At 39.1% G+C, this 23,765-nt stretch overlaps 1 protein-coding gene across 1 annotated transcript in view; it reads left to right on the forward strand.

The window, feature by feature from the left end:
• The window catches only part of TECRL (trans-2,3-enoyl-CoA reductase like), a 66,738-nt gene extending 44,937 nt beyond the window's left edge, over positions 1-21,801 (forward strand). The window contains exons 5-12 of the mRNA XM_080627026.1: positions 7,996-8,111; positions 10,709-10,814; positions 12,481-12,553; positions 14,486-14,529; positions 18,207-18,264; positions 19,556-19,641; positions 20,057-20,102; positions 21,605-21,801. Of these exons, the coding sequence (XP_080483152.1) occupies positions 7,996-8,111; positions 10,709-10,814; positions 12,481-12,553; positions 14,486-14,529; positions 18,207-18,264; positions 19,556-19,641; positions 20,057-20,102; positions 21,605-21,732 (657 nt within the window). The 3' untranslated portion in view covers positions 21,733-21,801. The remainder of the gene's footprint in view (positions 1-7,995; positions 8,112-10,708; positions 10,815-12,480; positions 12,554-14,485; positions 14,530-18,206; positions 18,265-19,555; positions 19,642-20,056; positions 20,103-21,604) is intronic.
• The last annotated feature ends 1,964 nt before the right edge of the window (positions 21,802-23,765 follow it).

Consider the following 23,765-nt stretch of genomic DNA (forward strand, 5'->3'; position numbering starts at 1 on the left):
ATGGTTTGGGTTGGAAAGGACCTTAAGATCCTCTAGGTCCAACCCCCCTGCCATGGGCAGGGACACCTCAGACTAAACCATGTAACCCAAGGCTCTGTCCAGCCTGACCTTGAACACCGCCAAGGATGGAGCATTCACAACTTCCTTGGGCAACCCATTCCAGTGCCTCACCACCCTTACAGTAAAGAACTTCTTCCTTAGATCTAACTTAAACTTCCCCTGTTTCAGTATAAGCCCATTGCCCTTTGTCCTATCACTACTTTCCCTGATGGAGAGTCTCTCTCTGGCACCCTTGTGCGTTCTGCTCAGATACCGAGTTAGATATTGTGGAAAATGAGCAAGCCAAGAGATCTGTGTTTGAAGCTTTGCAGTTACGTGTAACAGGTGTACACAGTGGGCAAGAGCATGCTGTATTGAATAATTAGGTGCACCTTTTCTCTTAAGGGAAGACAGAGTTTGGGTTAATATGGTTCTCCCCTCCCATCTTGCTGGTGCACAAGTACCAGTTTTCTTCTGTCCTGTGGGTGTGAGTGGGTGGTGAATAGGGAAGGAACAAATTTGCTCTGACTGTGGCTGGCAGAGCTCACTCTGCTGGTCCTGCAAATGTGGAACAATCCCATGAAGTCAGAGGGATGAGTGTGATATGAAGCAATTAATGAGTATTGATGGGTTTGAAAAAGAGGCAGCCAAACTGCTGCAGATTGATTTTCTCCATCTTCTCCATCCTAAGGGCAGCTTTGAGCTTTCCATGGGGAACAACTTGAGATGTTTCCCATAATTTGGGAAGGGAGAAAGAGACTTTAGTAACCTGCCAACAGGATGTAGAAGTACAGACAATTATTAAAGAAGAAAAAAGACAGGATCTGAGGAATTTGAAGGAGTGGAAGGGCTGGGAGTCCCAGCAAACTAGTGGACCAGTGTGAAGAAGATAATGTAAGAAAACTCATATGGTCATTGCTTTGGAAGGAATTTGACATCAAGGTAAAAGAGAAAGCAGAAGATCTGTGGGATGTGTCAGTGGAGAATGTCACTGAATATGTTTCTCAGTGGCTACATATTAAAGCTTGCATTCAAACACAGCTGTGGAACAGGATCCTACAAATTGAGTAACACTTTCAGGGACTTGTGGGTATATAAAAAACTTAACAGCAGTGCCAAATAAACAGAATGCGTGATTCTGTGTAGATCTGCGACTGGCTAAAGAACAACAAAGTGTCAGAGAGAGAAAAATCCCCAAGTGGCTTTTCATTGCTAAAACTTTTGGATCAACAGATAATTTGAGCATAGGAATGCTTTGATCTCCAGGAAAAAAAGAAGTCACTATTTCCTTTACAGCACCTTTCCCAACTACAATTATTTGTAACACAAAGTACCTCCATTTTATAGTTAACAGCTTATACTTGGCAGCGATTTCTGCTTGAACACACAGCGAGTGTTTCTCTACCTTGGTACTGCTGGCCAAGTCCTGAGCTGATGCCAGTCAAATACTATGAACTTTCAAAACATTATAAGCTTTCACAGAGGCAAGCTACACACACAAGATGGGTCTAACTATTTATTTTATTAAGTCTAATAATTTTCAACCTTCGGAGTTATCAGGACACAGCAGTTTGCATTTGCCTGATTTCTTGCCATGGTTTTACTTGTTTTTGCCTTTCCTTGAGCCACATGTACTTTTGGCTCTTTGTTACTGCCCAGTGGCAGCATGAAGTCAACTGATAAGGGAAGAGAATTGTGAAACTGCCCAGCTGGCAATTGGGATTCCTCAGACACTGTGTCTGATAAGGCAAACAGTGTTGCAATAATTTCTCTTGGTCTCAGCAACAAATGCCACTAGCTCATGATGGACCATGCCAATGTGTCATCTTTTCAGGCGCCAAAGACAGAGGAAAATTGATTCTGAAGGGTGAATGCTTTAGTTGTTGTTGAACACAGTTCAGGCTGGAGAACCCATGCATATGGGTTTATAGTAATATGCTTTTTTATCAATTGAACTACTAAAAGAAGATAGAGGGAATTCAGTAAGCATAAGCAGAAAAAGCTGTTTGCTTCAGTTACAACTTTATGCTTAAATCTTTCCTGCTACTTAAGAAACAAAGAGCTACTTGATGTAAGGTGCTTATAAGTGTAGACCCTTTCCTATTTGTATTTGGACCAGGTACCCCTTTGTTATTCTTTGCATAGCTTGTCTGTTGACCTTGACCTTGACAAGTCACTGAATTTCTCTGTATTTCAGTTTCCAGATATGCATCACGAAAATAATAGTATTTTCCTCTTTGCAAATTGCTTTGAGGCTTCTAGATGAAAGACAATGTGAAAGAGCTGCTTGAGGTTATTAGTAATTGCCAGGTGTCAAAAAGAACTGTTTCATTTAGGTATCTACATAGCAGATGATAAATATACATTTTAAAATGATACACATTATGTGACAGATTTCAAAATGCTGTCAAAGCCCTGTAGAGATTTGGCAGTAAATCTGAACTCATATTGGTGTTTGGTTACAAACAGAACTTGAGTGCTTTGCATACATAACATGTATAATATGTGTGTGTAAGAGAAGAGCATTAATTAATTTGCAGTAGTTTTCCATTTTGGGTAAGAAACATGAAGAGGCTTGTGCTCCCAAGGAAGAATCTTGACCAGAGTATGAAGTGGTCTGACGCCAAACCAGTGGTTTCAGACAACCCAGTCTTAGGAGAAGACACAAGAAGAAGGAAGCTGGGATTTCACCTCCGTTTCCCCAGAGGGAGCACAGGCCTGGATCAGGGACAAACAGCATCCATCACTGTTCACTCCCCACCTCTTGAAGCTGGCCTGAGTCAGCTGCAATTTTCCTATAAAATTCTGTAGTAAATACATCCCTATGTCTGGTATTTGCTGTAAATACTGAGCTGCAGCCTGAAATGCTCTACGAAAAGGGAAGTTTCAGGTGCCCCTGCTTGCACTATTTAAATTTTTAAAATGGGTTAGCCAGTTCCATGAGAACTGGAACAAAAATCATTGAAAATTTAAGCAGTCCTTAAGATTTGTACTATCTGATGCAAAAGAGCTGCTGCTGTTGCAGATTTTTGCAAACATGAAAATACAAAATTTAAAGAGGTAAAGATTTAAGAGGTGTTGCTAAAATTATGCTGTTATCATATCCAGGTAACTATATGGGCTTTAATGAGGTAGCAAAGCATGTGAAGTAGAAATTATTCCAGAAATTAATAATGTTCCTTAATGATCATTAGCTAAGAGCACTTAGGGCTGGGATTGTAAAGGGAGTCTATGGTAGTTAGATGCGAAGTTGAATATGATTTGGAGACTTGAGGGTGTTCAACTGCCTGTTTTTCTTGGGTTTCTCAGAAAACCCAGCTGTGCTGCATACACTCACACATAGTAATTGCCTGTCTGATATCAGTAATGCTCCTCTTTATGTGATACCTACTGTCCCAGTCCTGGCTCAGACCTGAAACTGGTGCCTTTGTCTCACATTTATCAGAGAAACTGAGCTCTGCCTGTTAGACAATTTATATACTGCAGTTGTTTTTCCAGAGTTACCCAGATCACGCTCATGCTATTTTGTATCTCTCACTGTGCTGAGAGCTTCAGGCAATGACCAAAAGCCATTGTCCTGGCTGCAGGTGTCATCCTCATACCATGCCCTCTGCTTCCCCTGCATGAACCCAGACATCCTGTTGGCAGTGGAATAGAAAACATCACAACCAGCACCGATGAACTGGGAAAGTGACCCTACATGGTATGGAAAGAGCTGCAGGAAGGGATGAGTATGGAAAAGACTGTATGGCCTTTCCTCAGCTCTGCTCTGCAGCTTGTCATAAATGAGATAATGTGAGGTTATGCCAAAAGGCAACATGATACAAGACAGGGTCTGTTGTGTGATATTACTGAAAGGACATGTCATAAACATTATAGAGAGTAATTAGCTGATGCCCTTATGTGAAGATTGCTAATCCATGGGCCGTTCATTTGTAAAGATTCTGTTGGACTTTTTTTCAGGCTCCCTCCATTCCACCCCTTCTGTTTATAGCTTCTTTTTGTCCTTTTCTGCCTTTTTCCAAGCAGTACACACAGTACTATTAACTCACATCAAAAGCCTTTCAATTCCCTGTAGCAGACCTGTTGGGATGGTCCCAGGCACTCTGTCAGCCAGAAAATTCACCTCACATTCCCTTAAATAATTTTAGAGAGCTCCTTTCACCTCTGCTGCATTCATATCTCCCTTAATATACTCTCTGCCTCATGAAGTCTGGAATTATAATTCCTGACCTTGTGGTTACACAGTTCAGCAAGGTGTTACTGGCATGATCATCTTAACAGAGATCATAGAATCACAGAATGGTTTGGGTTGGAAGGGACCTTAAAGCTCATCTAGTTCCAACCACTTGCCATGAACAGGGATGCCATCCACTAGAATAAGTTGCTCAAAGTCCCATCGAACCTGGCCTTGAACACAGATGATAAAAGCATATACAGTCTGGCTTTTGAAAGATGAGATGTCTTGCTGATTTGCAAATTGGCTATCCTGTATTGTTTTCCCATTTGTCTCATCATCTCTTGAATGATGGAGACCCCAGCTTAGCTCTCTTTTGACGTATTACAGGTCTGTTTTGTTGTATTTGTAGTATGGGTTTACAGTTTAGGTATTACTGAATCAGTTCCCCAAGGACCTGATAACTGAGCCAGTTAAAGAAACTTGAGTTTACCAGCCTGTAAGGAGCTCATACCTGGGATAGGTTTGATTCAAGAACAGCACTTTATGACACTAAGAAAAAGAGGTATGTAGCATATATAATGCCAGACACTGGAGAGAAGAGAAAGAAGATAAAGAACTGGACATTATGCAAGATATAAAATAGAGTGTACAGATGTGGAAAAAAATGGACAATCTTCTGTTTTCTTTCTTCAGAGAATTTATGATGAGCTCAGCAGTTAAATTCTGTTGAGCTATGTACACTGTAAAAAGCTCCTTCAGGAAAAGATCTTTTTTTCCTTATGGACCACCATATTTGCCTGTACCAAATACATTAAATAATCTAGGCAGACCCACAAGATGTGTAATTTTTTTCTAAATACTGGATTCTTTTTACATTTCTACGGAAGAAAAATGCTCTGTTTTAAATAAATGCTTTTTTTTCTTTACAAAATGATATTTCTTTTGTCCACAAACTAAAATATGTTATTATTTTCAGGGTTTTCTTTAATCTTTTTTATCATTTTTTGCAAGATATGTTAACAGGAACTAGTATCTTAGTAATTTTGTGGGGGTTTTGAGCGTCTGTAAAAGTGATATAATGAAATGATCCTTAACACATCTAATAACTCCCCAAGCCCAGAAATTAGTCAGCCATAGAATGAGTATGAAGATACTAGGTAGATTTAATTGCATATATTCATTAAGAATCAATGGTAAAAGAATGTTGCTTGCCTTTGTTTGTCAACAGTTTGAGCTGATTGTAATTTTGTGTTAATTTAAGAGTACTTTCCCTTCCATCTGCTTGAACTTCTGGGGTTTTTAGCAGAATTTCTCTGCCTACCCTACTGGAACTCACTTTTCATTTCTGATGAATTTAAAATCAGTGAGCCAGAGAAGGAGAGCAGAGGTTGCAGCATGGGAGATGCAACAGAGGGAAACAGACTGAAACTCAACCAAAATGTGAAAAAAAAAAAAAAACCAAAACAAACCCAAAGAAAAACACTACAGCAAGCTGAATCTCATCCTATAAACCAGAATAGTACTGATCTTAACTACTTTCCAGCAGTGTGATGCAGTTATGACAAAGGCAAACACACTCCTGCCAGACGATACCTACTTTGATTGCAAATCTCACAGCTGACCCTGGGCTGCCTGCCTCCACATGGGTGATAAACACTTTGTGTCGGATGTGAGTGACACACAGATAAAACAGGACCTTGTCCCCAGCCTGTAAAGCACCCTGAGCATGCTGACACTGCTCACTTCCAGAAATTCCAACTCAAGAGCTGCTGTTGGTGCTTTCAGCTGCTTCTCTGAATTGCTGTGATGGGAGGCTCTGCATCCCCCTTCCTACATCAAAAGTACCTCCTCCTCCAGTCACAGGTATTGAGGTGTCACAAGGCTGATAGCTTTGGCTGTTAAATACAGAATGTATATTTTTACTGAATCCTGAAGCTTTCCTTCTTGTACAGCATCTGAAATCAGCCGGGGAGCAAGGCGGAACACTTGATGCAGTGACAAGTAACCACAATTTGGTGCTGTCCTGCCAAACTTTTCCTGGCAGCTTTGTAATATGCTCATGCCAAACAGATGATAAAAGCTGGCAATTACAGGTGCATTCTGTGGTGCAAGTAACGACCGACAGGAAAAGCTACACTGAAGGAAGCCGTTTACTCCAAACCTCTTACACTGTCCTGTCCAGACCATACTATCTGCATCTCTGTATTCTATGCCACCATTGTCTATACTTAGTGTATCCCATTTTCATAGCAGAGATTGTTTCTTACCTGTGATTGCAGACTGCCTAACACAGTGGGCTCACAGTTAGGAGTAGACCCATACAACTGCTATTAGGACAAAACCCTCATAAGCCCTTGGCTGTGATGTGTTCCACAACAATGTGGGCTCTTAGAAACTCCTTGATTAAATGTTTTCTTACACACAACCCCCCACACTTGGGATCATGCAGAGCCTAAATGGAGCACAGAAATCATGGTGTCACATGGAAAAAAAGAGAATTTTAAATTTCCCTGATAGACAGCACTTAAGAATGATACTTTTGGAGACAGTCCTGATATGAAAGGCTGAAATTTCAAAAAAGTTTCCCCCTGTAATAGAGGAAAAAAGTGGTACTGTGGGTCCCAAATGAAGGAAATCTAACTGCAGAATATTTCTGCAGGTAAACCTTCCTGTTTCAAAGCTCTTCTGAAGAGTGATTAGAAGAATAGCCTACTGGGGTTCAGACTGCCTGCCAACTACTGCTTTTAAGAAAGGTAGTCTAAATTTGCTGTTGCTTCCTTAAGCCACAGGTATTTATCCATTACAAATCCATAGCAGTGCAAATAGCCACCTTAAAGCCAACTGGCCCATTAGTTATGACTCTCTACCCCTTAAGCAATACTATGAACTTGAGTTATGATTTGCCAGTTGCTGGTCTTTGTAAATATGTAGGACTACACCATTTCCTTCTTATTCTGAGATTCATTCCAGTGGGGACAGATGATCAAATCTAGGCCTCATATCACTCTAACCATGTTCTACTTCTTCCAGCTGTTTGTAGCTTAAGAGTGTGCCCTGACAAAAGGCAATACAGGCTGTACCAAATCAAAGCCAGAATGTAAAACTGAGGGTAGCTAATTGGCAGCACTATAACTCTACCTTCTGTTCATGCCCCAACATGTCCTCTTGGCTCTCTAGGGTTAGCAGGGGTGACAATGTGGAGATGAAACTATTTCTTTCTGTTTTACAGCGTAACTTACTTGCTCAGTCTGCCTAACACAGGATACTTCTGCACAGGAATTAGTTCCATTCAGCCACTGAAGAACAGGCTCAAAGGGCCATATATCAGGCAGGCAGGTCCTGCTCCTACACCAGCCACCAACTTTCAAGCAATGAACCCTCCATTCCAGGTGACTCTGCTAGCAACCAGGATTCAAAGCTATGCTTGCCTTTGTCATGCTTGGCTGGATTTTATCTGATGTAACACTTAATTGCAAAAAACACTAGTGGAAAGCAAGCTGCCTTCAGCTTTTGGACCACAATTTTCAGTGTTATTTAGATTCCTAATAGGCATCTCAATGGCACAGCCAAAAGTATAAAGAGGAGATAATGGTGATTGTGAGCACCTTCCAGGAAGCATTCCTGACTGGGTTAATGTTCTGCACAGAAATCTCATTTTCATTTTCTAGATACTTTCAAGGGACAAGTAGGTGTTGTGGATAAGGGTATTCCTTTTCTCATGCTTTTATTAGTACAATTTCCTACTCTGATACATCTATTTTCTTTTTCATTTCTAGTTTTTTTTAACAGAATACACTGGGCCTCTTCTAATATATCTGTTCTTTTACATTCGCCTCCCAACTATCTATGATCATATGGAAACTAAGAAGAACTTTCGGCACCCAGTGGTTCAGTAAGTGACACTTGTGTGAAATATTTTCCTGGAGGACAAGGAGCCAGAGGGATGGAGATTGCATTTCCAGGGCTGAGAAGGTTACAGAGGCTCTGAGGCTGCATGCATGGTCTCAGAGTCAGTGGGAGTTTCAGACTGTTATTATCAATAGCCATTTTTTATCGTAGCAGCACTCAAAAGCCTGACCAAAAATGGGTTCCCAGTTGCAATGATCACTGCACCTGGTCACAATGGAAGGTGTAGTATTTTCCCCAAGTAGTTTGCACTCTAGACTCACAGCATGAACAGAAGGTGAAATAAAAAACACAGCAGGTAGTCACCCAAAGTCACACTTGACAGGGAAGAGAGGACAAGATTTCAGGGGTTCTCGTCCTAGTATCCTTACAGCACATTCCCACTCATGAGTAGCATCAGCATCCAGCACAGAAGATAATTACCTCCACACTAGCTCTCACCTAGGCACAACAAGGAGGAATTCTGAGAGATCTGCATGACATAAGTCAGGACAAGAACAACTGAGAAACTCAAAAGAAGCACCATAGGAATTCAGAACTGGTACTTAGATTTTTGAAACTAACCTCTTCAAAATGAACTATGTCTATGGGACCATACTCTACATGTTCGTGTTCTGAAAGACTTTTTAGAAATAAAAAACTTAAGTGACAAACAAAAATAAGAGCTCAGCTACCAGTATAAAACAGTGAAGGGAAGAGGTTGTACAGAAGTAAATCAGAGGAGCTCATATATAAGCATAAACCAGATAGCATTGCTTCCTTCCATCACTGGAGCAGTTATGCTAACAAGGAAAATGAAACAGCTCTGATGTAATACAGCAGGAGCTGACCACAATGAAACACAACCTGCTTAGTCTGCTAGCACTCAAAAATGTGCCAAAAAGCAATAGAGGACAGAGAGCCAAAATAGCTTTTTATGACCTTCAATAGCCCCTGCCATTCCAAAGCCTTCTGCAGGACTCTGGAAAAAACAAAGCAGACTTGATCAATTGAGAGGGATTAAAAACTTACAGACAAGAAAGTGGCAATCACTATTCATGGTAACTCCCAGGGATGATCAAGGCACTTCCACCACCAACTGTACCCCTCCACAGGATAGTGGTTAATGCACCAAGCAGGCTGGGAACTTTCACACTTAAGGAACTTAGTTCCCTTCAGTGTGACTGTCTCCATTCTGAAGGACTAGTGCCTGGCAAAGGGGTGGAACATGATCAAGAAAAGCCTGTTGGCTGCACAAGTTGGAGCACTGGAAGTGGGAGGGCACACAGGGAACTAGGAGCCTCAACAAACTGTACAGCTTTCCCGCAACACTTTTTCCATGCTATGATTGCAGAATCAAGGTTACTGGTATACAGCAGAGAAACACAGTGAGTGATAATACATTTTACAGGTGGAGAAACAGAGACTTGCAAATACATTTAGGGAGTTAGTAGAACTGGGAAAGAGAACACAGAATAGCTGAATTCAAATCCAGAGTGCAAGATTCTTGCCTTCCTTTTCTTGCCCATACACTTACAAGAAGATAATTTCTGATGACACAGAAGAGTTAGCAATACCTTAACCTTATTTTAAGTGGGCAAGAGATGTGTGAAATCCTTCCAGTGGCCGCCCCTTAATGAGTTCATCTGAGGTTGTCATCCTAAGCCAAATTAATTTTAAAATTCCCAGCAAAGCTTAAAGTTTGCTCTAGACTTTTAGATAAGTCGTTAATTGTTTGAAATTTTCTTAGTTCAATTCTCTCTGGTTTAATTACTTTGAAATTGTTTAATCTTTGACTCTTTGAGATTTCATATGCTGAAAACCACTTTTCATTTATATATTATAATTGGTTTGCTGTGAGACAGGCTCTGGTAATACGGTAAATGTAACCAAGATAAAATGCCACCAGGAATCACTCTTGACATTTGTTTCTGAAACTCAATCTTTATGAGCTGCAACTTATTCTCGGAAGCAAATCAGAAACGCCTGTTATTGTTTCATAACCTTCCTCAAAAAAGAATCACTAAAATAATTTCTACTACAATTACCTCATTTCATTGTAAAGTGCAACAAAAAAGCCATCAGCATAGATTAACTTTGCAGCAAAATCTCATTTTGCATCCACAAGGAAATGAAATACAAACTACCTCCATGCAGCTAGTTGAGTTGGCAAAGGACAAAGAAACCATTCAGAAGATATTCAGAATGTTTTTAAATGTCAGATACATTCTACAGGAGCATTAAGGTGGCCTTAAAACATGGGAGACATCTTTTGAAAAAGCACAGCAGATGCCTGCTTGTATACACAGCTGTCCTGTTTTATGTCTTGTCAAAACTATGTGTCACATTCAGAGTTCAAGGAACTCTTTTTAATTCAAGACTAGTAAAAATAAGTTGCTTGTCTGCAAAATGAAAATAACTTTTTTATAAAATTGAAAATTATTCCATTAATCTTTGGATGCAGATGCCTCAATTAAGACAATATCTTAATGAATTCTGTGTGACTGCGGTTTTAGAATATTAGTCCTTACTCCTTTTGTGACATTAAATTGTGAAGTAATAAAGAGCAGTTTCCACTTACATTGGTTTTTTTTTCCCTTCCAGCTTGGCCTGTTTCTGCCATTGTTTACACTACATCAGACATCTTCTGGAGACATTATTTGTTCACAAGTTTTCAGGAGGGCACACTCCTCTGAAAAATATGATAAAGGTGACAATATGTTTATCATTTATTGTAAGAGATAATATCCTCATATCAAAGCAGTCCTTGGAAGAAGACAGAAGAATAAAAAACAATTTTTTTGTAGCTCCAGGAATTAGTCAAAATACAAATATAGGAAGAAATTCAGGGCCATGTCCCCAAGCACATGAACTGAAATCAATGCCAGTTTTTGCTCCTGCATGTCAATGTCCACTTTGACTCATTCACCCAGGGGACTGGATGTCATGTCTAGGATATTTGTCAGACTGAATACTATTTTATTGTGAGATATGCTGCTGCAACATCTAGTAATGCTGACAGAAATCACTCTCCACTTCCTCGGTGCAGCATAAATACAGAGCATGAGACAGGTTTGCATTAGGAAGTGAAAATAAAATTACAGATGGGAAAAAATAAAATATTCTCCTTTTATAGATGGATGCCCCAGGAAGGAAGATACTGAGGTGGCCTAAAGTCTTGAGTCTCCCAAAGCCTCCTGAATTTCAGCTGTGTGTCATTACTTACAGGCTGTTCTTTCTTTTATTTCACATACTCAGTCTTGGTAATTTTATATCACCTCCCCCCCATCCCATTCAGTGTGATGTAAAGATCCTCCCTTTATAAGTTTTGCAATACATTTAAGATTTCAGTGAAGGAGATAGACATATGGCCATGGTAGGGGGCTTGACTCAGTTCCAGTCAGAAAGGAGCTAATGAGATGCACAGCTAGAGAAAGCTAAAGAGCTTTGGAACCAGAGTGCCATTTCCAAAATGATTCATGCATGTGGGAGTTAAAGACTCTGGGTGTACCGGTGGCATTGCATGAGAAGTTTAAAAGGAGAAAGCCTGACTTGCAGCCCTACTTATGGTATAGAGCTGTATCCAGTCCCAGCACACTGCTCTTCCCAAGATGGTACTGAGCATGGGATCCTTAACTTAGACACATAGAAAGGCTTTATCCAGTCTCCAGGGTGGTTTCAGTTCTTTGGCTGGTGGGTTTTGGTTTTGCCCTTGTACAAAGGATGGGAGCAGTGACCCCCTACACAGACCAAGAATATGACCACATTATCTCTGCTTGGGCTTTCCCAATCCCATGACTTCAGTCATCAAGCAAAAGCAGCTGGAGTACTGCTTTTTAACAAGAAGATGAAGTGGGCCTGGATCCATGGGAGTAGATGCAGCATGTAGCTCAAATGTCTTTATAGTAACTGTGTGCCCTTTCTTTTGCCAGGGTTAAACCAGGCCTCTTTGGTTTTATTCTTGTCTCAGCTGGTTTAGCATTCTGTTTGGCTAGCTCTATATTGCTTGAAAATGTTGAGATTAAGGTATAGTAGCAGTTCAGCTGTGTTAACCAGCCGTAGACTTTTAATAGTACAACTCTGAGAAATGTGCCCTTTAGCAGTAGAATCTAATAAGGAGAAAACAAATGTCAATTTCTACAAAAGGCATAAAACAGATTTAACAATCCAAAAAAATCTACACTGTGTGCCATTTTACTTTTTTTAGTGGCTTCGTAGCATCTTAAAAAGATCTATATTCTGCAACTCAAAAAGCCACTGCAAAATCTTTCAGCAGTCATCTGTGTAAACTTACCAGAATTTATAAAGTTATGGTTTGTACTCGTTTATTGCCCTGTCTAACAAAAAGCCCAAAACCTCTCTTTTGTCCATTCCAGGGCTGTGCCTTTTACTGGGGATTCACTTCCTGGATTGCATACTACATCAACCACCCACGATATACGCCACCATGTATGTATAAGTCGAACACAAAACTGACCTTGGTTTTTAAACAGTTTTTTGCATGCAACTTTAAGTCCTTCAAAATCAATAGAAGGCTTTCAAATGAGAGCATATGACTAATCTAGCCAGAGATTAGCCTTTACCCCCTGTCAGAAGGAAGACTCTTGTGCATGAGGCACTCCTGCTGTGCTACTGAATGTATGTTCCTGTTCAGTCAGGGTCAATCACTGTCTGGTTTTGTGAACTGGAAATATTGGCCAAGTGGAGAAAATGCAAAGATCGATATATTTTGCTCATCTTCATAATATTTGTATTAAGAATGTAGGATTCAAGCAGAGCTGGCGCCATTTGCTTAGAGAAGATATTTTTTTGCTAAAGGTACATCCTTTCAATGAAAATTAAGATTTTTTTTGTGAAAAACCTGAAAAAGTTAATCAGATATTAATGCTGATAATGAAAAGAATCCTATGATTTTGCTTCCAGATTTCATTCATCATTTTGTTCCTTCTCACATCTCATTGTTACACTGCTGTTTCTTTATGGTTTTTTTCTTGTTTACTCTTTGAAATTTTGCTTCTTTTGAGCATAATTGGCATAAATTTTACTTCCTGCTCCTTTACTTTCCTTGCTACACCTTAGCCTTTCTCTGCATCTTATTTGTGAGCTTTTGGATCAAAAGGTTTGTTTTGCCATTTTTATTTACACTCAGTTAAATTACGATTTTTGTTTTCAATAAGAAAATTCTCCTACATGGCACTTGCTTTCCTTTCAAAATAACACACAAGTTCTATTTAAGAGTTATGTGATTAGCTGAAAGTTGATTTTGGTGTGGCTTTAACAGTAATGCTGCAAACAATGTTGAAACCTCCCTAGATACAGTTTTTAGCAGTCTAGGCCATCAAATCAGTAGGTGCAGCTTCTTTATAGAGGGAATAATTTGTTCCAGACATAACTTTCCAACAGAGAAAGCATGCAGAAGAAGTACTTCTAATTGTTTGCAACTGCCTTAAAAAGGCAATAATAGCTACATGGGACTAAAGCTGCAGCATCAGCAGCCGTCTGGCACAGTCAGCTGTTAGTAAAACATCTATGGTTTATTTTGGGTGCAGGAGAGGTGACCTCTACAGCCATATCCAGAGTCTGCTGATTTGGGGACAGGTAAGGAAAGGCAAGGATATAGTTGCAGAATGCTATGCAGGATTTTTAGCATATGCCCTTGGCATCTCAGAGGAGTCATGTGCCAGAAAAAGGGCTCTCAAAAGTAAAGGCTCTCTGAGACCTGGTTAGGGAAATGAGGTACGTACACATGGTTCATGGCCCTCAGACCGGTAAACCTTTGGAGATGAGCATGATAGAGCACTGCAGAGGTCTGGGGACAACTGCAAAAAGGAGAGAGCAGGCAGAGATCAGGTAAAATTCCAAAGGCTAAATACATTTCTAATATGGTGAGACTATGAGGCAGACAGTGGCTATATAATAAAGCCTCCCTACTGCCTCACTACTGGGAAAAAAAAAGAAAAATTTATGAATAGGTTACATCTTGTGTTCTCTGCTCATGGAGACAGAAGGGCCTATGGATAATGCTGTGATTCCTGGCCTGGTTCTGTCAATGACCTGCTTCTTCTACCTGAGCCCTGTCCCTTGCCTTTCCAAACAATTTAACACCACCAGCTGCTTTGACAAGAGCCCTTTGGGTATATGAAGCTGACAAATACTAGAAAAAGTGGAAACTGCCTTGAGATCAGCGCTGAAGAGACTGTCATTTCTTAAGTACTGTTGCTGTTTGCATTGTCTTCATATTGAGTGTGTGTTGGTATCCACTTTTTCTTTCAGAATCTGTCAGAAAAGAAGTATTTCTGCCCCTCAGCTCTAGATTAATTTCACCCATCAAACCATGTGTATACTGTAAAATGCAATTTATCATTTCATTCTATTTTCTAGCGTTTGGCTACAGACAAGTTTCTTTTGCTGCCCTTGCTTTTCTGGTATGTACGAAAATAAAGTTTTATTAATGATTGTAGAATCAGAGTTACTCGTGATTTAGCAAAATGCAGTAATGCTGCTATGCATTTACATGTATATATATATATATATATATATAGACACACGTGTGTGTTCATGCTACAGTCCTGCTTCCTTTGACTGGATTTAGCAAAAATCTATTAAGGTTTCCAGGCCATGGAGTCTCCTAGGACTATTTACCTGTAAAAGCTTGATGTGAAGTACTGTATCTGAAAGTCATGAAAACATCATCAGCATTATTACTACTCCTAACTGCATTTATATTTAGATAGATTGGAACGTGCCACTTTTAAAAGTTATTTTAATACTGAAGAATTACATCCTCAGCAGACTTTGTAGTAGTACTGTGTACCTGGAATAACTTAACCTCAACAGCTATTAAAAACAGTAAAATCAATTCCTGCCAAAGTGTGTTAAGCCAAGGGAAAGGAGAGGTGACAAAGGATGGCTGAGGCTACTAAACCTGATATTTGAATGAATATAGCCATACAGTGAGACAGAGATTCACTAAAAAATTCTCACATGGGAACATACATTCTCTTCCATCCTCTGTGGGTATTGCTCTTGGAAATGCTCAGTGCTGACTTACTCAAGCAAGTATGGGTCAGTAGCCAAGTCATCCTTATTGAAAATCAGACACAGATCAGTTTCCAGAAATATAGCAGGGAGATGGGACAGTAACATGTCTAGGCTCCTTCAGGCAAACACTATTCAGAAAAGTATTCCAATAACTTCTTAGCAATATTCAAATGCTTTTGTAAATCAGGACCCATAAAGATCATGGTTTTGGCAGTGTATGTCTCTCGAATTGGCCATGCAGTTCTCAGCTTTTCCTCCCCTAATAAGGTACAGCAAAGAATATCCAATCAAAAAACTACTCACATGCACTCAGTGAGGCTCTACAGCTGAAAGCAGTATTCCTGTACTGCGGAGACAGGAGGCTGTGGCAGTGATACGCAGTGGCGTGCAGAGCACTTTACTGTCTGCACCCTTACTAAACTCAGGGGTTACTTGAAACTGAGCAAACCACATGCCTGAATATTCAGTGCTACCTGTAAAACCTTGTCAAAAACTCTGCATAGAAAAAGCCATGTTTTCTAACGAAACTTCCTTGCCTCAGTGCAACACAGCCTGTTACAGCTTTTATAGAAAATGCTGTCTTCAAACAAAGAGATGAACCTTGTTGGGGGTATTTGCTATAAAATATGGCCATCCCCTTCAGTTCTGCATCAGCACCTCGTCTGTGGTCTGAATTCCTCCAGCTCTTTTGATAACTTCCTACCCATGGGAACTCAAAACCTCTCCCTTTCAGACCTTGTTCTGGCAGGTTCCCAGACAAAGAACTTAAAACAGCAACATAAAAAATATAATAATTTGAAGCTGTTTTCCCAGGTTTCTAAAGCACACAAATAAAATATTTGGAAGATTATTTTGTTCCCCTTCTTTAAAAGCTTGTCTGTATTACATACCCTGATTTATGTGTGTATACCTGCAGCCGCTGTAAGCAACAGTACTGAGTCATCTGAAGCATGTCAGCAGGCAACAGTACTGAGTCATCTGAAGCATGTCAGCAGGCCCCTCTTAAAGAGTCTCACATTTAGAGAAATTACTCTAAGCTTTGCAAGAATGTTTTTCTCACATGGAATATGAAGAGGGAGAATAGTATGTAGACTTCAACATTCTATCATAAATATGATGCCTTTTTTAGTGTGACTTCCCATAGCCTAATATTTTAAGTCTGGGATACTAAGGACTAGCGTACTTCTTGAAATAGAGCATTAGCAGCCACATTTCTAAAGAAGGACATAAGAGTAGTTACAACAGAATATAAAAATCCCTGTAGAATTATCCTTTGCTTGCTTTATTTGGAATTGATTATAAAATTAGTAGCTGTTAACTACAGTGAATCTCCCTTGCTCCACAATGGTGTGGGCATTGCACATTTTAGTGTGTATAGTGCTTCACAAAAATGGTTTTAACTTTAAAACTTTTTTCTTTCAAGTAATAGTAATCATAAAAAATCATGTTCCTAGCTCATAATTAGAAGCATGTAAATTTAAATTACTTCTACTGCTATGGCTGGAATTACAGCTTCTGATACGGTATTTTATAATAGAATTTCCTTTTCTGGCTATTTAGTGTTTTACATCTGGTGTTTATGATAGATGACAGCCAGTTAGCAATTAAAAAACATAAAAGGACTGCAGGGTTTGCTCCATGAATACATTTCCATGCAGAAAACAGTTTTGTTAATAGACCTGATTTAAAATTTCCTAACAAAACCCCCACAAATCTCTCTGCCAAAAACCCGTAAAATTCTTCAGCAATGCTATCTAAATGTTCTTTCAGATAATGTCACATTTCAATATAAAATTAAGGTACAGATTCCTTTTAATTATTTTTAGCTTAAATTTATTATGGATGACTTTCTGAATTAGCTTTAAAAAATCACAATTGTATTTCTTTTTTTTCTATTAATTGTATGACTCTATACTTTTAGCATCTCTAGGTTTTAGCAATCTTCCTTCTTATTTTAATTTCTTAGTTTTTTCCAACTTTCCAAAATTTGGAATGAAAAATGACATAAGAAAACACAAATTTTTAACACTGCATTTTTTCAGTTTGAAAGGAGAAGTCAGCCTTCAAACACAGAAATGAATAAAACAGTTCAGTCTGAGATTGTAATGTAAACTGCATTTTGGTTTTCTTCATAAAGCAGGGGGAAATGAAAACCATAAAATTAGATTGTTGTACTAACAGGCTTTCTTTTTCAGGAATTAAAAGTGGTTATCCTACAAGTTCTTACTTTAAGTATGGGTAGTAATTGGTTTTGATTCCACAGTAGTTGTAATTGATGTACTGAAGCCATAAACTAATCTGAAATCACCCTGTATTGTGTGCTGTATAACCAAGTGAGGAGACATCGCATCCAAAGTTTAAACCATCTAAATATTAAAGACCAAGTTTGAGAGGTTGGTTAGGGCTGGAGATGGCATAACCAGAGTAGCAGAACCAAGAGTAATACTGACTGACCTAATTTACCAATTCCTGACTACTAACCATTCAACCAGTCTGCTTTTCAGAGAACTGCTGTCTTTTTATTCACTCTATTTTAATTTCCTCTATGACTTACCTAAAGATCTGGTTATTGCACTCTGTAATCAGCAGAACAAAGGTGTTATGCTGAACAGCTTTGAAAGCTCGTTTAGGAAGAGAATAGGCACTGTAACTCATGACACCTTTACAAAACCAGTGGATTAAATCCAAATCACAACAATGATGTTCAATTCAGAAAGTATCTTGCTAATTTCCTTAGACCCCAGGCAGCCTCTCTGATCTTCCCAGACCAAAACACGTTGTACATGCTGGGCATGGGGACCACAGTGAGGGCCTGTCTGCACTGACCTCTATGGAGCTGAAACGAGCTTTCACACCTGGCTGTGCCTATGGTGCTCACTAAACACTTGTGTGTTTGACAAAGATCACAGAATGTATTTCGCATGGGAAAGTCATTTAGAAGTACATATTTTCTATATACAGAGACTAAGCTGTAATGGGGCGGATTCTGGTTATGCACTGCAACACAGTTACTGCTGCATTTTAAGCATACAACTGAAAATACTTTTTTAATGTCTTGCAGATGTGTGAAGCTGGAAATCACTTTATCAATGTAGCTTTAGCTCACCAAAATCATTCAGGTCTGTCTTTGTTTCCTGTTTGTCTATTTAAGACTGAAGTGTACTTAACCTATCCATCTTCTGCTGAAATACAGTAATTTATGTATCTACATCCGCAGAATAAAGAAAGATGAAGTGAGTACCATGCCATCAGTATAACATTTTCAAAACAAATGTGTTAAAGCAACATTAACAACACTGTTGTTCCAAAGCTTATAGCAATTTATCTTACTTAGGCACAACTGTAATTTAAATATGGATTTAAGCATGTAAGTTCTCTAAAACATCCTGTTGACTGACAACAGAGTATTCAATTTTAGATAAGTTTCAAAAACTTTTAATTTAGATTGCAGAGTTTTTAGATATGTGCAACTCATGCAAAGATACACACGGAGATATGTACAAATACACAAAGATAGACTCATGAATAACTACCTACACAGCCATCAATGCATATATGTGTTCTTAAAAGGCTGCTCCAAGCATGGGTTTTCAGTATCTTTTGTACCAGGAGAATAAAAGTTATACTATATATACTAAAAAGTAAAATATATTTTTAGATAATAATAGTATAATCTCCCACTATAATACCCTATTCAAGAAAATACTTCACCACAGTATGATCAACTTCAGACATAGAAGTCAGTTTCTATTCTGGAAAGCTTTTGATGTGCAGTGGTTAGGCAGGTGCTTATGTTGCTTTTTGCCAGGAGCCTAATTTGGTTTAAAAGCAGCAAGAGCCAGATAATTAATCTACATTCCCAGTGCCTATAAGTATTAAAGAGAGCATTGTTGCCAGAACATAAGAATGAAGTGTTGCATGTGTGGCATTTTGTGTGAGCATTATCATTGACTGTGGAGAGTCATCCTATTAGCTCTGGAGTTTTTTTCTGTTCGACCCTGGGATGAAGGATGAGGATGCAAAAGGGGACAAGTTCACATTGTTAAGTCAGGCTAAATAAGGTACGGCTGCATCCTTTATAACCCAGAAGAATGCACTTAGCCCTCACCTACTGGATAGTCTGCATTAAACTACGTGTCTTTCTTCTGCTGAACAAAGTTTGCATCTTTTGGACATGCCAGACTTTTGTGTAAAAACTGATATATGGCTAAGTGCTCAGTATTCTCACTAGCTTTTGCTGTCTGAAAAGATTTCACTGAAACTTCTCTAACAAGTTGTACTCTGGAAGCATTGGCTAGGGGATGGCTATTACATAGGCCGGTTGTGGTTAAGGCTCAGTTACCCTCCCTTTATTGAAACTGGTTTTGTCTGAGTCTTTTTTTAACTTTCTTCTATTTTGCCTTTTTAAAGGAGGTAAATCCTGTATTCCAAGTCCAACCTACAACCCCTTCACATGGCTCTTCTTTCTGGTTTCCTGTCCCAACTATACATATGAGGTACATGGCTTTCTTCAGATTATATGCAAAGAGTAGGCAGTTACTGTTTCAGCCTTTGTCTGCAGAAGGTCTGCAATACCTTGATGTAGTTCCCTCTGCACATCAATCATTCTGTTTGGTAAGTCAGAGTCTTTTTACTCTGGCAATTGTTTCTCCATCAGACCCTTCTTTTCTGTCACATCAATATCATGACTCTTGTGTATATTCCTGTCCACTACAGACTCCCCGGTAATCCAAAGATTCACTGCCCATCTCTTCATCCCATTCAGCACACTGGGGAGCTCCTTTCTAGCTATTTTTCTTTGGCTGTTTTCAGTAAAAATATCACGCTGTTCATCAAGGGGGAGCTTTTAAAAACTTGCCCTTTTGCTTTACAGAAAATAAGCAGTTAACAGTGACTTTTTCTTTACAACAGGTTGGGTCTTGGATTAGTTTCACAGTGATGACACAAACCCTGCCAGGTAAGTTTGAAACAGAATAAAGATAACCTCTAGACTGTTGTTTGTGGAAGTGAATTCTGGGAATATAAAATTTGTCCAGAATTTTATAGCATATGAAATATTGCCATCAAATACCCCTTTTGACATGACTGTATAAATCTTCAAAGTGCAGAAAGTGAGAACACTGCTGCAACACCTCCTTTTGATCAAAACCAGCTCTCTGCTTTTTGTGAAGTATTGTCTTTTCTGTTTCCACACTGAAAGCAGACTTTGAAATTTAGAAAAAAAAAGAAGTCAGTGTTTTTCATTTACAGTCAATCATTTTTGATATAATAAAATTTCTTTACATTGTAAACTTGGATAAAACACTTCTAATAGGGAGAGGAAAACAGATGTACATGGTATTGAAGAGAGGAAAGATGCGTTCCTGGTAGCATTTCCCTGTTTGCTTCTAGCAGGCAGCCACTTCGTAACAGCAGCCTGCCTAGTAGCACTTTTGCAACTCCTGCTCAGTACTTTCCTGCATCCTCAGAGACCTAAATACCCATACAAATATGGTCCTTGGGACTGAGCTCTCCAAAACTTTCACTTTTCAATTATTTTTCCATTCCAAACCAGAACCTATAAAAGCTGCTTACAAAAAGTAACCCCATGTGGTTTACAAATGAAAAACAAATTTCAAAAGTGGATTAAACTGCATTATGCAAAAATAAAGCTTCTAATTTTGTTTGAAAAGATGCAACGTTTATGTGCTTTATGCTCTGGTATGGAAACAAACTGAAAGTTTGGAGACATTGTAGGGCTGCATTTACAAGGGAGGGAGCAGCAACATATGCATCACACTCATCCTTGCTGTCATTATCCCAAACAAAACTTGACCAGATGTCACATGAATGTTTCTGATCCACCAGCTTATTTTAAGGAAGAAAGGATAATGAATTTGCAAAAAGCATCTGTAAAAGCATTCCCCATTCAGTGCCACTTAGCCCAAAGGGAGAGATTCCCAAGGGATCACTTACTGCCTCCCAATAACCACAGCAAGGGCCTGGGTATCTATAGTTGTTAGGCCTCCCAAGGCAGCTAAATGAATTCATGCATCTGCTGCTTACTTGCTTCAGGGCCAAGCTCTTCCTCCATGCAACAGGAAGTTGCAGCATAGATCCCTGTTATGGTTGGGAGCCAAAGGTAAAAACAAAGGTGGCCAAAAGCAAACCAGAAAAATGGTTAAGGCCCAAGGAGGCCTTGTGATTTGTGATGAAGCCATAGGTGATACAGGGTGTGTCTAACGGTTCTGGACACCATCATCTGTATGACTGTTGATATGGAACCTGAGTCTCAAGCTAGGGTATATCAGCGACAGCAAGGCTGAGAGCAAAGACAGAGTTAACTTGTCTCTACCCACAGAAGAGACTGCAGACTTTTCCATAAACCCCTCTTGGTTTCACAGAAACAGACACTGAAGATGACACATAATCCTTTTTTTTTTTTTTTTTTTTTCCCTTTTTAATCTTTTTCTTTGGTAGTTGGCATTTTTGCTTTCCTGATGGTCATCCAGATGTCTCTCTGGGCGCAAAAGAAACACAGGCTGTACCTGAAGAGATTTTATCCAGAGGTGCGGAGAAAAGCAGCTATGATTCCTATCATCTTCTGAGCTCTTCACAGGAGTTGGAGCCTAAGCGTACAGTTCAAGAGCTAACTCAAGAGTAAATAAACCGTTTCATTCAGTAACTAAAGTGGATTAGAGGAAGAATCACTGGGTATCTCTTCAGAAAATTAACAGTTCAAGATGAAGAGCTTCTAATTAAGTGAAAAAATGTAGCTCTTGAATTATTAGTTCCTGCTAAAAGATATGATTTAATTAGATTTTCTGTAATAGAGCTAATTGGGAAGGGACAAGAAATTTGCTTATATTGAATGTTAGGCTAGATATTTAGCTGGTGTAAATGAGCACAGATGCTGTTAATTAATACAGCTCATCTTCATATATTCAGGTCTGGTGATTTTAAGGTCCAGTGTTAGATGTTGACAAGTCTTGGATTTTTGCATCAGAAAATGTTTTACAGCCTTATTATTATTAAACTGCACAGGAACAGCATGTTCTGCCTCAGCTCCTCTAAAGCACCACATCAAAGAATGACCGCTATGCTGTTAACACAGTTTAGTTTAGCTTTACAAAATTTTTCTTTCTTTCTCTTTTTATAATTGAATCTCGTAGCAAAATGCATAATACAGATTGGCTTAAATGTGGCAGAGAGGTCTGGCTTTATTTTAATTTCAGATAGATGGATCAGCCCCACAATCCTAGGAGGGGGCTGTTTGTGAGGTGCTTCCCACCTTGCCACTAATTTGCAGCATAAACTTCGGCACTTCATTGAAGTCCATCCTCCTTTCTCACATTGAACAGTTCTGGAAATAGCAGAAGACCTTCTGGACTAACAAGCATATTAAAAACCCTTGTTCACTGTCCGACTGCATCCAAACACCATTCACCTTACTTGTGTAAAGCTCTGTGAAATTCTTGGGCACAAGGTGAACCAGAAAACAGCTGATTATTGAAAAGGAAAAGGATCCTGCCAAATGCATTTCAGTCCATATCTGAACTGCCTCAGGTGGACACTGCTGCTTCAGCTCACCTTCAATATGGTCAGTAGCTATATGCTACTTTGCTTTACAGGACATTATTTTTTAAGGGATTCTCTGGGCTTGTTATTCAAGTTCTGAAAACTCCATTTAGCTCCATTTGCAAATCAGTTGCATCTGCGTGAGGCAGAAGCAAAATGTAACAATTTTAGTTACACAGAGCAAAAGAACCAGAACTGCTTTGGTTAAGTATTAAGATAAAGAGAGTTAGGGCATTAAGTCAAGTTTTTATTCTATTTTTGTTTCTCATTTATCAATGTCTTTTGGCTCCCTTAGGTTGGTGAAAAAGCTTGCCTAAAGAACTTTATAATAATTAGAGAGACACCAGAGCACACAAGCCAGGCAGGCAGTTTTCATCCTAAAAAACTCTTTATCTTTGTGCCAGCTCAAGTGTTCTAACAAAGTTAATTTGCTCAGTAAATTGGGTTCGCATCACTCTTCTCATGTCTAACTTGCAACACTTATCCTATTAGCCACTGTAACTCAATTTCATCTTGGTAATGTAAATAAATAACTTTCCATATTTTTAACTTGTAATCTGTTAACACCTGGGAGTTTTTATCGCTCTCAATGGAAAACTTCAGTCACAGTGAACACCCAGTTCTCCAACCCAGACTGCTAATAAAGACCTATATTTGAAAAATTATTTTCTGCACTCTTTAGTCACTTATACCTGACCACAATATTTTTGAAACTTATTTTTTCCCCTTCATTTTTGTATGTATGAGTCCAGACTGTTGGCTACTTTCTAAATTCAGCAACTGGGACTGTTTTCATTTCATGTTTATTGAGTATCTCATTTTAGCAATCTTCAAGCTTAAAAAAGTTCATGTGGGAGGGTAACTTGCCAAAATTACTTACGTACCTGCTAATCCCTTGATTAAAATGACTGCAGCTTTAAGTCTGTTCAGGGCATGTGTTTCCAGAATGATTCCAGTTGCTAGGAGCATGGTTTCTATTCAACAGTTAGCTTAGGCGAAGGATGTGTTTCAGGAATCATTTACCTTCCTGCTTATTAGTTAGTCTTTCATTACATGGCCTGGG

The sequence above is a fragment of the Psittacula echo genome, assembly GCF_963264785.1.
Source record: "Psittacula echo genome assembly, chromosome: 1".
Lineage (NCBI taxonomy): Eukaryota > Metazoa > Chordata > Aves > Psittaciformes > Psittacidae > Psittacula > Psittacula echo.